The sequence below is a fragment of the Phasianus colchicus genome, chromosome 4 (genome assembly GCF_987193195.1).
Source record: "Phasianus colchicus chromosome 4, bPhaCol1.hap1.1, whole genome shotgun sequence".
Lineage (NCBI taxonomy): Eukaryota > Metazoa > Chordata > Aves > Galliformes > Phasianidae > Phasianus > Phasianus colchicus.
In genome coordinates, this window is record NC_143439.1 from 31685333 (window position 1) to 31701925 (window position 16593).

Sequence of the window (16593 nt, forward strand, 5' to 3'; positions counted from 1 at the left end):
AATAGAATAAATGAGGTTGGAAGGCACCTATGGAGGTCATCAGGTCCAAATCCCAAGCTCCAAGCAGGGCCAGCTTGGTAATTACATTAATAATGTTGGTTTCTAAGTTATGATATAATGTCCAAAATGCTGTTTCGTTAGATAAAAGTGAATGTGAAATAGAGCCCCAAAGAAACACGTTGACGTATTTCTCCCAAGTTTTTCTGGTCTACTGGTACAACTGGGCTGACTGTGCTCAGAGCAGAAAATAGGTAGCTGTCCTTGGGCTCCTTCTGACACGTGTGTTCCAGAGTGATTTTTGACCCAATATAGTTTTGAGATGTGACTTAAGTGTGCTCATATTAAGACATTTGGAAGTCTGGGTGCTAGATGCTGTTTGTCTTGGCTCTCCATATCCTTTCACTGTGTGGTAAAGTGACTTGCTATGTGCCTGATGTAGAAAATGGCTTTGGTTTCAGCTGGGCCTTGTACCAAGAGCAGGTCAGCCAAGTCGATTAGAGAGAGAGCCATGCCCTCTCAAAACTGCCCGAGGGCCAAAGCTCACACTGCTGTGGGTAGGCTTTGTGCTCTGATCTGTGCCAGGCCTTAGGAGCATGACTTCGAGAGAAGTGTTTACTTTTCTGTACTTGTGGAAAAGAAGTTTGACTTTTTTCAGGTAATTTTCAGTTTTTTGTTAGTGGTACAGGTGGGTATAAATAAAAGGTATGTCTGTTTAGATGGACTGAGAGTCAGGATCATCACTGAAAAGAGCAGGTGAGGGTTGTGAGTGATTTTTCCTGCTCCACCTTACTCTAACAGACATCTTTCTCCATACCTGTCAAACAGGGCTGTTGTACTTAAGTCCTGATCCAAACTGTACTACAAACCATAGGACTTCCGTCATTACTTTCCTCCCCATCCCTAACTGCCAAACAAAAGTAGTTAAAATTTGGAGAAAATGACTCACCATAGTCTTGTACAGAAATGTGTGTAGACAAGATGAGTTAGCCAGGCCGTACCTCTCTGGGAGGAGACTGTCTGGATCCTCCTTGTGTTGTTTGCTCCATCTGTTTGGTCTCAGCTTCCCTGTTAGGTTCCTCAAGTACAAGAAATTGCATCTTCTCTCCTTTCTACTCTAGTTTCCTCTGTATCTCACATAATGTGCTATAAGCAGTGAAATCAGTGAGTGAGTCCTGCTGGATCCTTCTTACCAGCAAAACAAAGCAGACATGATCCTGTGAAAAACAAACAAAACAAAAAACAAGAAACATTCACTCCTGACTTGCCTACTTTGAGCTAACCATGGGGTTGACCATTAGGAAGGTCAATGCTTATGCAAAAATCACCTTCCATGCGTTTTACTAATTACAGGCAGCTGTTCTATTCAGTCCAAGCCATCCTTAAACTGACCTCCTACTTGTTTTTTCCTCCCAACTGTCTAATAATTAACGAACTACTTAATGCACAACAAAAGACCAATTAACCCTAAAGCGCTTAGTGAACTACATGTAGATTAGTTGTAAAATGTTGCTGTAAACATTAAATGTTAGGCAATTACATAAAGCAATAATTGATACAGTTGCATTTAGGAGCTTAGAAGAGGGGGGAAAAAAAAGTGCTTGAGTTCTAAGAACTCTGCTAATAGTTTTCTTGTTTTTAGCTACAGTGGTCCCAGTCTGCATCAGTCCAAACAGGCTGTGGCAGCTCAGATTTGCTGCACTTTAGTGGTGGAAGAAAAATAAAGGCAGGCTAACCTTGTGCACTTCTTGAAACCATAATGTGTGTGAATGGTTATAGAAAACCTCCATAGGGCAGTACCTGGTGTCTAGGAAGGAATGGAAATCAGATCAAATAATTTACTTGTTTCTGGTGCAGAGATAGTATCCAGTGGTAAAGTGTGCTAAATTAGTTGGGTACCAGGTTGTAGTGATTTCATGGATTCATTCTTATTTTCAGTTTCATGCTATACAAAATGTTCCACAACTTAATAAAGCCCAAGTGTTAGGCAGGATCCTGTTAGATGTGAGCAACCATGGGTTTGATCATTTATTACTGATGAGTTCAGCTGCGTCTTCTGTTTCTACAGACACTTTTCACATCCAAACTGCCTCACATTTTGGTCTTTCAAAAAAGTGTATTTCCGTTCACCTTATGGGGTAAAGTTTCACATGAAGCTGTTTTGCTTTTCTGCAAAATCTTTAATCCTCTTAATTGGCTGTATTACTCCAAGGTGGTCCACTTGATCCAACAGTTCTCAAGCTCCTGCTGCTGATGTTCTTACATAATTTATTTTCCTTGTTTGTCTTACGTGCTAGTTCTTCACTTTCTTTAAATCTTTGATACATTTCATGTTTGCTAGTTTTACTTTGACCTAAGCTTACATGGGACTGAGATATTCCTTAATGGTAAGCTTTGCCACCTTACTCTGTATATTTGTTCAGCCTTATGGCTTTCCTAGCCTCTTTTAGTTAAAGTATATATCTATGTTGCTTGCTTCTATTAGTTCCATTAGTTTTCTTTAAATTCTGCAGATATCAAGTTTCTCCTTTTTCAGTGAAAAATGTTAGGTTTGTTTGAAGTAGCTTTCTCCCTTCCTCAGTTTTGGCAGTGTCCTTTTCCCAAGTATATTGATCTGAGTTACAGTACAGTTGTTTCCTGAAAGCTGATCTATGCTTAGTTTTGCTGTATAAATACGTTGGTAATGAGCTTTTATTTTTTTTTGACACAGTTCTACTGGTATAAATCCTAGTTGTATTCCATCCCACCAAATGGAAATTTTTTATACCTTCTTTTGGTTGGTTTAATTATGGAAATATGCCTAAAGCATATTTTTAACCACCTACTACTTTCAGTGTAGATGAGTTTTTAGCAAACTCACTAAGTTACTGACTTGCCCAACTCAGTTTTTCTCCTTGCGCTCTGGAGTTAGATGAGAATGGCTCTTTCCCCTTCTGTGCTGTAGATGCCAAGGTTAACAGCAAGATCTGGCCAGCTGACTTTCAGCCAAGAAAGGGTATACATTGCTAGCCTGAAATTGTTTTTCATTAACATTTCACTGCTTTTTTTTTTTTTTCCACAAGCTTCTTTATCTCAACTTCTCTTCCTTTCTCTGATGTTTGTTTTATGCTGTTGACATTTGCTAAAATGCCTGCTGTGTGATACCCTGCCAGTTTACCTCCCTTCCTCTCCCTAATGAGAGATCGTCCACCATTTGTAGGCTTATATATAATGTATCAAAATATACCTGTGTGCAGCAGTTGATCTAACTAGACAAGCTTTAAATTTGCCAATTCCTGAGCTGCCAAGTAATGGAGCTTTGTAAGGAGGTTCTGCTGAGCAATGGGGTACAGCTAAGGGTACAGACTTTGGTGTAGCCCTTGTTGTGAAGCAGCAAGCCTGTTTTCTTCCAGCATAATCATGCTCTGTGAAGGGTTAGTGCTGATGTAGGAATAGGGGGTGAGTCTGTCAAGCAAAGACTGAAAAGGAGGCAGAAGCTTGAATCATACTTGCTGTTGCAAGGGGAAACCAGCAAAGAGCAAGAACTGCAGAAATGTTACCAGGCTTTCAAGAACAAGTTAAATCCAGAGTTTCTTTCTGGGAAGCCAGTTGGAAGGAGTATATTGCTGGCAGCCTGGAACCTCTCAGAGCCTGAAGTTAACGGCTGTTAATTTTTAAAGGCAGGAGCAAAAGTAGTTATTGTGCATCTCAATGGAGTCTTTTCTGCTACTGAAATGCCATTGCAAAAGACTTCCGAGTTGTTTGGACTCAGAGAGGAAAAAGAAAATTCCTTCAGAGAAGCGATTTATCCACCAAAAGCTTCACTTTGACATACAGGTTATAGTACAGTGACAGTTCTGTCAGGTTGTTTGTAACATCTCCAAAGGTGGTGGGTGAGGGATGTACTGAGGGTAGGCTTCTGTTGGACTTTAAAGGCTGGAATAAAGGAAGCTGCCCGAAGTGCAGTCTGAAAGATGGGTCTTTCTTGTCTAACTTGCTTTGCTGCAGCAAGGAAGTATGAGGAAAGCCAAGACTGAAACAAGAAAATAAATGGTTTTGTAACCATTCTGTCAGGCCAAATCCTGCTTCTCTGGAGGTCAATGAAAGCATTGTCTGAATTCTCATGCTTGCTTTGTAACTTTCTAGGTAAGTGACTGTTAACCTTAAGGAGCCATAAGGGCAGTTTCTCACTGAATGAAGCTTTTCAGAAGGTGATGGAAAGAAAAGCTGAGCATTTTCAAAGCATCTCCAAGGAGGCTGTCACTTTATTCCTGATGATTTTCAAGATGAGATGGGCTCCAAAGTGCCAAAGTGGTGTGGGTTACAGAATACACATCTTAATGTTTATTCTGTAGAGATGTGCATTTGTCAGAGCAGCCAACAAATACCAATAATCTCTGTTGCATGCAGAAAGATACGGTCTTCCACATCAACCACCGGCTCTGATGATGACTGGCTCTAATTAAGAAATGATGAACATATATTGGTGTGTGTAACTTCACTTTCCATTTTACATGCTGCAATGCCTGTGTCCCACATACATGTCTGTGGCTTGGACAGGTGCACTCTTTGCTGGGTTGAAAACTAGCTGGACAGCTGGGCCCAGGGAATGTTGGTGAATGAAGTTAAATCCAGCTGTCAATCAGTCATGATCCCCTGGCTGGCCCTGTTTAATAGCTTTATTGATTATCTGAGCGGGGGTATTGAATGCACCCTCAGGAAGTTAGTGTGTGACACCAAGTTTGGAGGAAGTGTCGTTCTTGAGGTTAGAAAGGCCCTTCAGAGGGATCCAGATAGTCTGAATTGATGGACTAAGGCCACTTCTATGATCTTCAAGTTCCAGTTCCTGCTCTTTGGTCACGACAGCTCTGTGCAACACTACAGGCTTGGGGCACTACAGGCACAGCTGGCAAGCTGTGCAGAGGAAAAGGAACTGGGGGTATTAGTCAGCGGATGGCTGAACCTGAGCTAGCAGTGTGGCTAAGAAGGTGAATGGTATCCAGGCTTGAATAAGAAATAATATAGCCAGCAGGACCAGAGAAGTGATTATCTATATTTAGTGCTGGTAAGGCTGCATCTGAAGTACAGTGTATAGGTTTGGGCCTATCGCTACAAGAAAGACATTTGAGACCCTAGAGTGTGTCCAGAGAGTGCCAGTGAAGGTGGTGAAGGTTCTGAAGCACAAGACTGAGGGAACTGGGATTGTTTAGACTGGAGAAGAGGATGTTTAGGGGAGACCTTATCACTCTCTACAACTCCCTGGAAGGAAGTTGTAGCAAGGTGAGAGTTAGCCTCTTTTCCCAGGTAACAGTGATTAGATGTGAAGTAATGATTGTAAGTTCTGCCAGTGCAGGTTCAAGTTAGGAATTAGAAAATGTTTTTCTTAGAGTGATGAGGAATTGCAACAGGCTGGCCAAGGAAGTGTTAGAAGTGTTCAAAAAACATGTAGATGTAGCACTGAGGGACATGGTTTAGTGAGCTTGGTGGTGATAGGTTGACAGTTGCAGTTGATGAACTTAGAGGTCTTTTAATAGAATTGCAGAATCAAAGAATGACTTGGGTTGGAAGGGACCTGAAAGGTCACCTAGTTCCAACCCCCTCTGTTGCAAGCAGGGCCGCTGACCACCGGATCAAACACCAGGGTGCCCAGGGTCCCATCCAACCTGGCCTTGAACGCTTCTGGGGATGGGGCATCCACAGCCTCTCTCTGGACAGCCTATTCTAGCATGTCACCACCCTCTCTGTGAAAAACTTCCCACTGATATCTAATATAAATCTCCTTTTTTTTAGTTCAAAACCATCCCCCCTTGTCCTATCATGATTTATCAGAGAAAAAACTTGATTTCCCTCATGTTTATAATCTCCCTTTAAATATTGGAAGGCCACAATGATGTCTCCCCATGCAGTCTGTCTTTGTAGGAGAGGTGCTCCAGCCCTCTCATCATCTTCATGGCCCTCCTCTGGACTCTCTCCCAAAGCTCTATAATTTTCCTGTGTTGGGGGGCCCGGATCTGGACACAGCACTCCACAAGGGGCCTCATAATGGTAGAGTAGAGAGGGACAATCTCCTCCCTTGCTCTGCTGCCACCCCTCTTGATACAGTCCAGAATACTGTCAGCCTTCTGGGTTGAAGGATTTTCCAACCTAAATGATTCTATGGTTCTATTCAAGCCAAGCAAGAGAGCTCTATTCGTTGCTGCTCAAAACTGTGCCTACTGATTAATACTGACTCATTTACACCTGTGGGGATTGAAATCAGTCAGATGAAACCAAGCTGTTGGTACCTATTATGTAAATAATGGCCTGGTGTACAGAACACTGGAAAAATCAAGTCTACTTTATTTATGTCTCCTCTTTCCCACAGCAGGTCTCAGAATGGCATCTCTTTGCTACACCATATTGGCAGGTTATAATATGTAACAGTCTGCAGAACCCTCTTGGTGCATGCAGATCGCTCTCATATACCAGTTGGTCTCCTGCAGTGACTGTAAGGAATACTAACACCTTTCTCCCCTCTGTGCTTGAAGAGAATGAGGTATTTGGCAACATTTTAAACAGAAGGGGAGGAATGGAAAGAGTTGAAACTAAAAAGTGCCAGTACTCTTTGAAATACTGGCTGGCAGCAGAGATCAACTCAATTTCAACTGGAGACTCTGCTGAAAAACACGTGGGATGAAGGGCTCGGTACTCACAAAAGTTGAAGGAATAAAAAATGAGCTTGCTCTTAGCCTTCTTCCTCTTTTTTGCCCTCACTGAAGACAACTTCTAGAAGTGCTGAAATGGTCAGAGCTGATGTTGAGATTGATTGAACTGGATAAACAGACAATGATGAGATCCTGTTGTGAGAAGAGCTTAATAGGCATAAAAATTGTCTATTGCAGCCTGAGGGTTGGTTTTACAGCACAGAGAGGGAAAAGAAGGGCAACTGTTTCTTCTTTCTATGCTTCGCTGCATAGAAGCTTAACTTCAGAAAGAGAGTTTGGAGTTGATATGGCTGTATCCTTAAAAAGGTCACTGTGTCCTCATTGTCAGGTAACAAAGGGGGTGCAGGTAAATGACCAATGGTAAATTTAAAAATGAATTAATAGTTCTGTGGTACTCTTGCATTTGTTGGAGGGGAATGACAGTACTAAGGGACTGCATCTCAGCTTAATTTTTTTTTTTTTTTAAAAGATGCACCTTGTTTTTAAAAAAAAAAAAAAAAGTATTTCCTTTTTCAACAAGTGAACAGGAATTTTCTCATGTGCTACCTTACATTGAGCAGTTGGTCTGTGCACAAGCTGTGTTATTATTAATGCCATTGGAAATATTGGGGGAGTTGCACATGATTGTTAACATGATTAATGGCACATTTAAGGTGCTAGAATAGTACCCTGGCAGGAGTACAGGGAGTTAAAACAGCACACACCTCTGCAAACAGACTGTGAAAACCATACTGTTTTAAAAAGGAAAACAAAAGCCACAGAAAAATAGAGAGAATTAGGAAGCAATTTTTGAACTTTGCTATATATGGCAGCCACCGTGCTGCTAAATTGTTTAACTGGCAACTTCACTGTTATTTGAGTCCAAGGGAGGTGTGATTCCAGACAGCATCCCATATCTGTATGACAGTGGGAATCATTACAAAGCACAGGAAAAAAAGCCAGACTTTCTCTATATGTGGCTTTTTCTTTATTAAATTCTTTTTGGCAATTGCTCAGTAATAGCTTCTTAAAAATGTGCTTCTGTGGCAGTTTTACCTAGCTTTAAGTAAGATGCCTGACCTCCAGGACGAGCCAAAAGAAACCTTTGTGATCCATGCTTTGTAAGGAGTTGCTTGTTATGTATGTAGTTTATGTAGTGCTGGGGTTAAAAACAGTATAGTTATTACTGTAGCCTGTGACCTGCACAGATGCATGGGCTGACTGTTTAACAAAAGGAAGTGTTGTTGCCTTTCATGTAATGAAAAATGTCACGAGATAAATTTAAAAAATAGTAATAAGAAAATAATAATAAAAATCCTTTTTTCTTTCTTTCTTTCTTTTTTTTTTTTTTCCTTGAACAATTAAGCAACTGCAGGGCTGTTTCTAGATCAGTGCACCCTCCACATAGAGAACAGTACGGTATACATGCACCTGGAAATCAGTTGAACCTCCTGTGGGTTTGCGTGAGCAAAGATTGAAGTGATTAATTTATTAAATATTTGGTCTGGATCAAATTGCTGATCATGTACCTGTGAAATCCTGCTGATATTGCATTCTGTTATGAATATGAAGCTGCCTCTTCTCCTGACATGTTGTGTTGCTGTCATTTTTGTTGTCAGTAGCTGAAAAAAACAGACTTTGAAAACAGTTGCCTGTGGAATAATGCAGTGGAATAATATTGAGGAAGATTCCTAGATTAGAGGCATAGCATGCCACAGTCTCTCCATTGTAACTGTGTTCAGAATTAGTGGGGTTTCTTTTTTAGGCAGTGCCGTTTTTCTGGCAGATGAACAAATATATTGTTAGTAAGCATTTGTCTAATACTGAAGATTTTTGTAGGTCGAAGACTTAAGGTGTTTCACATGCTGCAGAGTAGCTTACAATAGAACATGTACAGTCATGCAGTGTAACAGTTCCCAACAGAAGTGGATTATTCAAGAGGTAGTTAGTGCTATTCTTTATGCGTTGGTCAAGAGATGCAAGGCATTTGCTTCAGGATGGATCTTGAATAACTTGAATATCATTCTCCAATTTTGCTGCCAGTAGTAGTGAGCAAGATGAGTGCTCTGTGCAGCTGACAAGCTCTTCCTACAGGCAAGTCTAATCTGCCTTTTATCCAGGCAGCACTGTGCAAGGTCAAAAAGTAATCATTTTTCTCTGTAAGAAAATAACTTGCTAACATTGGGTTATACTGATTGTTTGAAGAGTTGATTACCCAGGGGTGCATTCTGGGGAAGCCCAATGTGTCATCACTGAGTAATGTAAGGTGAAGGTGTTTCTATGAAGCTGATCCAACATGTCAGTCTGTATGGAGGTGACTACTTCAGTGGTGTCTGAGGATTCTGTCACCTGTGAGAGTACCTGGGCAACTGGGAGTTCAACACTGACCCGTGCAGCTGAGCTGCCTTCCCTATATGAATCAAGCCAGCTAGACGCAGAGCAAAAATCTTGCCGTGAAATCAAGATAACCTGAATTCTTGTCTTATCAGTCAGGTTTTAATCGCATTGGTCCAGGTTACCGCTGCTTCTGTTTACATCCCTGTTGTGAAAGGGGGTCAAGGGAAGGTAGTAAGCATTTGCAGTCTGCATTACAGCTGGAAGTGTGTGAAGGGAGAACCACGGTTAAGGGAGCCAGAGTTTCTTTCTATTCTCCACTCTTTAGGAGCAGCTTTACCACTGTCTTTGTGCAGAGCTCTGTGCTTGTGTTTCACTTCTTGTTACCTGCTAGGCAGGAAGCTTTCCCTAAAGCATTGTGCTGTGGGAGTAGAGCAGAAAGGAGAAAAACTTGTGGATAGAGCGGGCTGTGCCATCTGCTGGGGCTGGGAAACTGCTAATGCACTTGGTCATAGACTCAGGTGACTGTAGTGGTCTGTGGGTTTGTGAAAACTGCCTGGTATCTCATTCTCTTTAGTAATGTTGACAAAAGCATTGGGGTTTTTGTCATCTTTCTTAGTGGCAGTTGACTCTTGAACTGTGTGTGTATTTAAACTCCAGGGCAGGTCTATGCAAGAGCACTCAGGAATGTGAATGGGAGCTGATCAAAGGTATAAATCCTCAGGGAGATTGAGTGGCATGAGGTCTTGTATAGACAGTAACATGCAGAATTAAAGTTGTTTAATGTTAGTTGATTCATTTTGGAAGCGAGGTCAGGTAAATGAGTAAGAAAACCACTTTAAATCTGATAAAAGCTTCTGCCACAGGTGTTTAACTCCACTACTCACTCCGACTTCAAACTGATTTGAACTGACTTCTGTCTGACAGAGGGCAGCCCCAGGAGTTAATGGGAGGGTAATCATGTCCTGTTTTAATAACTGTGTTTGGAAAGCATGTTTTACAAATAGCCCTGTTTGATAATGTTACCTTGGGCTTTGAGGAGTGATTTATGGCAGGTCTCTTGGGGGTTTTTATAGCCACTACTTGGACTTGAAAGAGATGGAGTTCTTTGTATTAGATAGGCTCTTTGGCCTTAATGGAGGAAGCTGTTGGCTGAGGTGTGAGTTGGAATGGTATTCAGAAGCATTGCTGGTTAAAACAAAGGAGAAAAAGACTCAGAGAAAGCAATAGTTGTTGGTTTGAGGAGTCCTGCTCCAGTTGTACATTGTCACAAACGAGTGCTCTCCAGTTCAAAGGAGGCTTCTCACATTTGGAGGCAGGATTGCAACCAACCTCCTTGCCACATTGTCTTGTGCCCACTGTCAGCGAGGTCCCTGGTGCTGGAGCATGAGAGGACTTCAGGACATGTGCTTCTGTCTTGAGGCCCCCAGTGCTCTGATGAGCAGCAGGGAGCCCTGTGGGCAGCCACTTGCCTTATTCCCTGGCTGGGCGGTGAGGGAGGGCTCCCACAACAGCCGGCAGTTGCACAAGTGGGGCTGAGGAGTTCAGCTGTGGCCTTGTGTGAGGCTGTCATGCTAGGATGTCTCTCTGTATTTCTCCCTGTGATTTCTGTGTGTTGATGAAAATTGATTTTGCCTTTGGGAACCTGAGGGTATAAATTGTACTCGTAATTGGCCTGAGCTGAACTAGGAGAAACTGCTGATGTGTTCGTTCTCTTCAGTGAGCGATTTGTTGTATAAGCCACTTCATGGACTGCTTTTTTAGTGAGCATGGGGAAAGGGAAAAGGGGAAGCTAAGAGGTGCCCTTATTGGGCATCACTATCCACATTTAAGTGTTGCATTGGAGCATTCTGCCATCTGCAGTCAGTACCTTAATTCCTCTTCCATTCAGGGAAAAATGTAATCCTAACCATCTAAATCTGTGGATTATCATTTTCTCCAATACTTACGTCTGTTATAATCAGGTTGTTTCTTGAATGAGACTGCAATAAAAACAATGTTGAAAAGATGTTTGGGCGCTATCAGTGCTGATCTCAGCAGCTCCCAGGCTGGCTGGGTTAGGTAGATGGAAGTGAAGGTGATGGTCAAGGCCTGGGGAGGCCGTTGCTCAAAGGTCGGGCAGGGGGAGGTCTGCAGGGTTCACTCCCCACGGTAATTGCTCTCCTGCTTTAAGCCTGATACTCAGCTGTCTACACGGTGCTTAGCACACAGTGTTCACTGGGGAGATTAGGATGAAAATATGTTCTCCTTGCTAAAGAGCACATAAACAACCCATAAACGGCCCATTAACCTACAAAATCGCAATAAAGACCATGTGGTAAAGCAAAGCCATAGGAGACCTGTGACCCAGCAAGTTCCTTAATTGGATTTTGAACCTTATCTTTTGTGCTAAAAGCAGCTAATCTGAAATTAGGAAAAACAAAGGAAAGGAGAGAAAGGAGTGACTTGAGATACACTCCAGATAGAGTGAGAGTGTTTCTGTAATTAATTTTAGGACACAGTCCAGGGAGCAAAATTTTGATGCCCATTGTGGAATTACCATGTTACAGGATCATACATCAGTAACATTTTCAAGTAACAACAACCACTTCAAAATGAGTGAAACAACGTAAATTTCTTTCTTTCTGTTGGCCGCAACCAGTACCAGTAGTAGTTCTAGAAGCTCCTCTTACTGGCTGCTTAATGCACCAGCTGCTTGCTGTGCTCCAAGTTGCTTTTTGAAGCTGTAAGATGTAAATCCATTTTATGGCTTTTCTGGCTGTGATATTTAAACTCTGTGAAGAATTTTAAAATGTCTATTGAGAGGAAAGCTGATGAAAATTCTGGGTACTTAGCCAGCAGGTCTTGCTCTTCGTCTGGAGGATGACAGCAGAGTTCAGACACCCATAAACGGCCCTCAGCAAGAGCTGAGACTTCATTTGCCTGGACCCCTTCTGTCACTGTGAAACCATTCGATGGCAGAAGAATAGCAGCTGCTTCCTAGGATTGCTCTGTAGATAAATTGAAAGCATATCAGAGAAGCATGCAAGTTCATGCTGTCAGCTGTTTGGTGTTCTTTTGGACAGGTGTCATCTTTATTATCTGTGTAGTTTGTTGTGGAGGGTGCGCATATCTGTGTACATCTCATGTCTGAAGCATTTCAGAAATGGGGGGAAAAAAAGGTTGTTAAATTATAAGCAATCCACTAGTACAGTGGTACTTAAATAACTCAGCTGAAACTTTGGACTGTTTTAGTAGGTATTTCCCATATGTAAGTGTGGTGAGAGATCTCTGCCCTGAAGCACGTGTGGTTTGAACAGAACAGGAGGAGGGAGGCTGGGATTTGGCCATGGGAAGCCAAGGCAACGAGTGATGAAGTGGTTTTGCACAAGCGAAAGTGGTGTGGCAAACCCAGAATTTGAGACCTGCCTTCTGGTGCTCAGATAAATCGATTTCAGCACAAAATCCTGGCGCCACTGGTTGATTTGAGCTGGTTGTATAAAGACAAGCTCAAGTGTGATGCCTAATTGAGGTTTTTAGAATAGGAAAATCTTAATTATTTATACGAATGTTGATTTTTAAACGTGTTTTAGATGCAGTTTTTTAGTCCAAATTGCTTTTATAATTGCAAGCACAATTTTCATGCATAAGGTTATGTGTTTGCAGATATTTTGGAACTGTTACACAAAGAGCATCTGTTACACTCAAACTGAGTGATTAAATACTCATTATGCCATGTCATCGATCCTGAGAAACATATCTGGGGAAAAAAAAAAAAGTTTCTAGGAACTAGTGCTTGTATAAGAGTGCTGATTACCAAAGCATTAATGTGTATTTTCCAAGAACCCATCCTCAAGCCGTGTTGCCTCTTCCATACCTGTCCCATGAGGCCAGAAGCTGGATGAAGATGGAGGGTGGTAAATGTGCATAGCTTACAACCAGGCCTCTAATGCCTGTAGGTGTTTTAGGGCAAACCATAGATTGTGGAAGTTCTTGTTTTTAGAGGTACACTGCTTTCAGAAGTAAGCCTGGTCTTCTTCTGTCTCATTGCAGGAGCATTCTGAATAGCTTGAGCAGAACCTAGTTGGCTCCCAAGCTTTGTGGGGAAAAGTATTCCCTTTTGTGAGGTTTATTCCTACTGCTGTATTACTGTGAATGGCAGCATTAGAAGAGTGTAATGGGAAAAAAAAGAAACAAAGGCATTGCCAACTACAAAAATAATACCAGTTTGTTATATTGACTGTCAATATACTTTCAGTTGAGAAAAGACTTTTATTGTTAAGGCATCATCACCCTTACTAGTGAAGGAATGCTTTTGCATCAACTCTTGTATAATAATTTAAGAAAAAAGCTATGAAAGTTTTTATTATTATTGTGTGTGTGTGTGCATATTTTTTATGTGTATATTTATATATATATGTAGGTATGTAACAAAACAGGAGAGGGTATGTTTCTTCCTGGTTCATTTTTCACATTACACACTGAGACTTTGTTTACCCTCGAAGAATCAGTGTTGATTGGACAACTGGTGTAATTAATTATATTGCAACAGACAGACAGCTGATCTTTTGAAAAGAAAGGAGTTTTTAGCAGAACTGTTCAAAGTTCATGGTCTGCTGTTAAACTCTAATGCTAATAAACATTTCAGCAGAAAGATGTCTGTCTTAAAATTTCACAGTATCGCACCTTCATTTTAAAGTGATTTGATAAGAAAAAAGCTGTAGACCCCAAGAAGTCCTCCAGCAATGCTGCTTTGGGGCATGGGCTTCAGGTGCCTTTTGGAGATGCACTTTGGTCTTGGCATGCATATGGCCATGTTTTCAATTGTTCAAGTTGCATCTGTTTGTTGACTAGGAAGGGGCTTCTGCTAATTTTTCTTTACCATAAGCAGATGAATTTCACTCGCACTACCAGAAGAGCATGTGTTGGCTATCGTTCCTTTTGTCTAAATGGGCAACTCTGTTCCCAGTGGTACAGTTGTTTTTTTTCAGTTCATTGGTGCCTGACTAAAAGCATTCAGTCACATTCTTCATGTATAGATGAGACAAAGTTTCTGTTAAATATTCCTGTGTTTTCTAGCAATAGGGCTGGGAAGGTTATGGCTTGCCTTGCAGGCCAATGAGAGCATGAGCTGGGCTGGCAGGGAGGGGAAAGCCAGCTATGGGATGCTGCCACAATAAGCCCCAAAACAGTTTGGCTGAAACTGGTTTTATGTCATATAAAAAAGGGGGCTAAGGATCTCAGCTGATCAGAGTACTAAAGGTCCTTGGGCACGCACCATAGAGCATATTGGTTTTGAGCTTGATAGCTCTTTTTTTACAAGGACTGCAAATTGCTGTAACATAGTTAAGGACTGTAGAAAGAGGCAAGTTTTCCTGAACTTTACTCCCAGCTTGAAGTTTTAAGAAGTAAGTGAGAAGCGAGGAAGGGAAGAGAGGGTGATACACAGACCCTCGCTCACGCCCCTCTGTCCACGAGTAGGATGTCAAACGGAAAAGACAGCTTGGAGAAACAACTGAATGGCTTTGGGGAGAAGGGGAAGGAGAGGAGCCGCACATCCTTGGTCATCTCTCAGGCTGTTAACCGCAGTATTTTCACCTCTGCAGTCTCCCCTGCTGCTGAACGTGTCCGCTTCATTCTGGGAGAGGAAGATGACAGCCCAGCACCCCCGCAGCTTTTCACGGAGCTGGATGAGCTTCTGGCCGTTGATGGACAAGAAATGGAATGGAAGGAGACTGCAAGGTGGGTTGGTTTTCCTTTACCTCAGAAACCTCATGGGAAATTCCTCTTTAGGTGGTAATGTCTGTACTATTGGATGGCTTGGAAAATCCACAGGAAAGAGCCTTTAAGGGTGAAATTACCTTTCTTGGATAAATCAGAGAATTCAAGGATTTGATTAAATGTGAATTTAAAACCAAGTCTAGAAAAATTGGAGTGCCAGACTTATTTGAATGGGTTGTATATGGAGAGTCAAAATCCATATGGACTTAGCTAGCGCTTTGCAAACAGTGCCGATATTAGGGCAAGGATAAAACGTCTGTAGATGTATTAAAACTTTTAATTTGGTTACTCAAAAGTGGGTTTTAGCCTGGCTCCACCACACAGCACAAGTTGGAACGTTTTTTACTCCGTTAGTAATGAAAATTTGTTTTAAATAGGCGAAAGATCCTGAAGATTTTTTCTTCTGAGGAAATCACTCAGGATGTGTGTTAAGTGCTGGTTTGAATTGCGTACTTTGAGGTTTTTGACCAAATTCTCTTCTTGTTTCTTTAGCCGTGCTGGTTTAGGACTGGAATGGGGTTTTTTATGCTGTATTTGACACAAGTTATCTATAGCTTATTTCTGAGTAATGCAAAAGGAGCCATTGGATAGGATTCAGGATCTAAAGGCTGCTGTTTATCTCCTCTAGCCTTGTGATGTTAATTTTTTTTTTTTTCTACAGTAAAAATATTTTTCTTGGTCTTGCCTTGAAAGTTAAACTTTTAACTGCAGATGCTGTCAAGGCCTGAAACCTTTCTCTAGAAAGGGGTTCTTAACTAGCTGGTGAGCAGCCCAGGGCTTTACCTTTCCTATTCCCAATCCTCCTCCTGGCTCTGGACTTTTCATTTCCCTTTTTGTGGCTATGCTAAGCCCTTTTACCACCTTCCAGTCTTTAGGGCCCCTGCTGTGTTCAGAGGTAGTCAGTCCATCTTGTTTGGCTACCTTTAATCTTTACTTGATGAACCATTCCACCACCTACTCCTTTACCCCCTTATCTTTATTTTTACTTCTCTGTCACTTGCAGAACCTATTTAAAGACTTTTCACCTTTTACCCTTCAACTCCTTTCTTATTGGTCATCCTTTTCTCCCTTTATTGCTTTTTGTGCCCCTTATCTTAGTTCAGCACTTGCATTTTGTCATGTGTACAACCCACCCCCATACAGATCTTTAAGAAGGGTTTTTAGTGACAATTTGTTAAGGCTGTTCTACACTTCAGACTTTAACAATATTCTTCATACTAAGCACTATATTTGATTTCTTCTTTTTCATATTAATATTGGGAGCTCTGTTTTCCTGGAATCCACAAATCCATCGAGAGAGTGATATGTCCTGCATGGCATATCACAAAATACATGTCTTCAGAGAAATCTGCTTCTAGATTCGAAGGAACTTATGGAGGGATATGTTGATGCTCTTTTACCATTAGATGTCAGGAGAGAAAAAGAGGGTTTTTTTTCTTCTCTGGAAATGCTTTCAGGTTTTGTGTTTTCGTACTTCTTTAGTAGAAGAGCTAATTAGAGCTGTACATACAATTCTTTCTAACAGTACATGTATGTTACATACTGGAAGAGGAGATGCCATGTTCAAGCACAGTGTAGTTCCTAACCTTGGCTAACTTCCTGATGTGTGTGTGTTAGTTTGTTGATGGTGATCTTGCATGTTGCAATTATTGTTCAGGATTTTTCTGCATCTTCCTGAAATGACTTAATCTTGCAAAACCAAACCTGCTGAAAGCTACTGTGTGGCTCTGCTGCAGGACATACCAGCTTGAGCTGGTTAACTCTGCTTCAGCAGGTACAGGAGCTGCCTACTCTGCTGCTCACTGGAGCTTTGGGTCTGACTTGAATGATGGTAGAAGCT

At 41.6% G+C, this 16593-nt stretch overlaps 1 protein-coding gene across 2 annotated transcripts in view; it reads left to right on the top strand.

Annotated features, from left to right (window-relative positions):
* Window positions 1–16593, top strand: part of SLC4A4 (solute carrier family 4 member 4) — a 195976-nt gene that overhangs the window by 84194 nt on the left and 95189 nt on the right. For both annotated transcript variants that reach the window (XM_090139096.1, XM_090139095.1), the window contains exon 4: window positions 14579–14714. In XM_090139096.1, the coding sequence (XP_089995222.1) occupies window positions 14579–14714 (136 nt within the window). The remainder of the gene's footprint in view (window positions 1–14578; window positions 14715–16593) is intronic.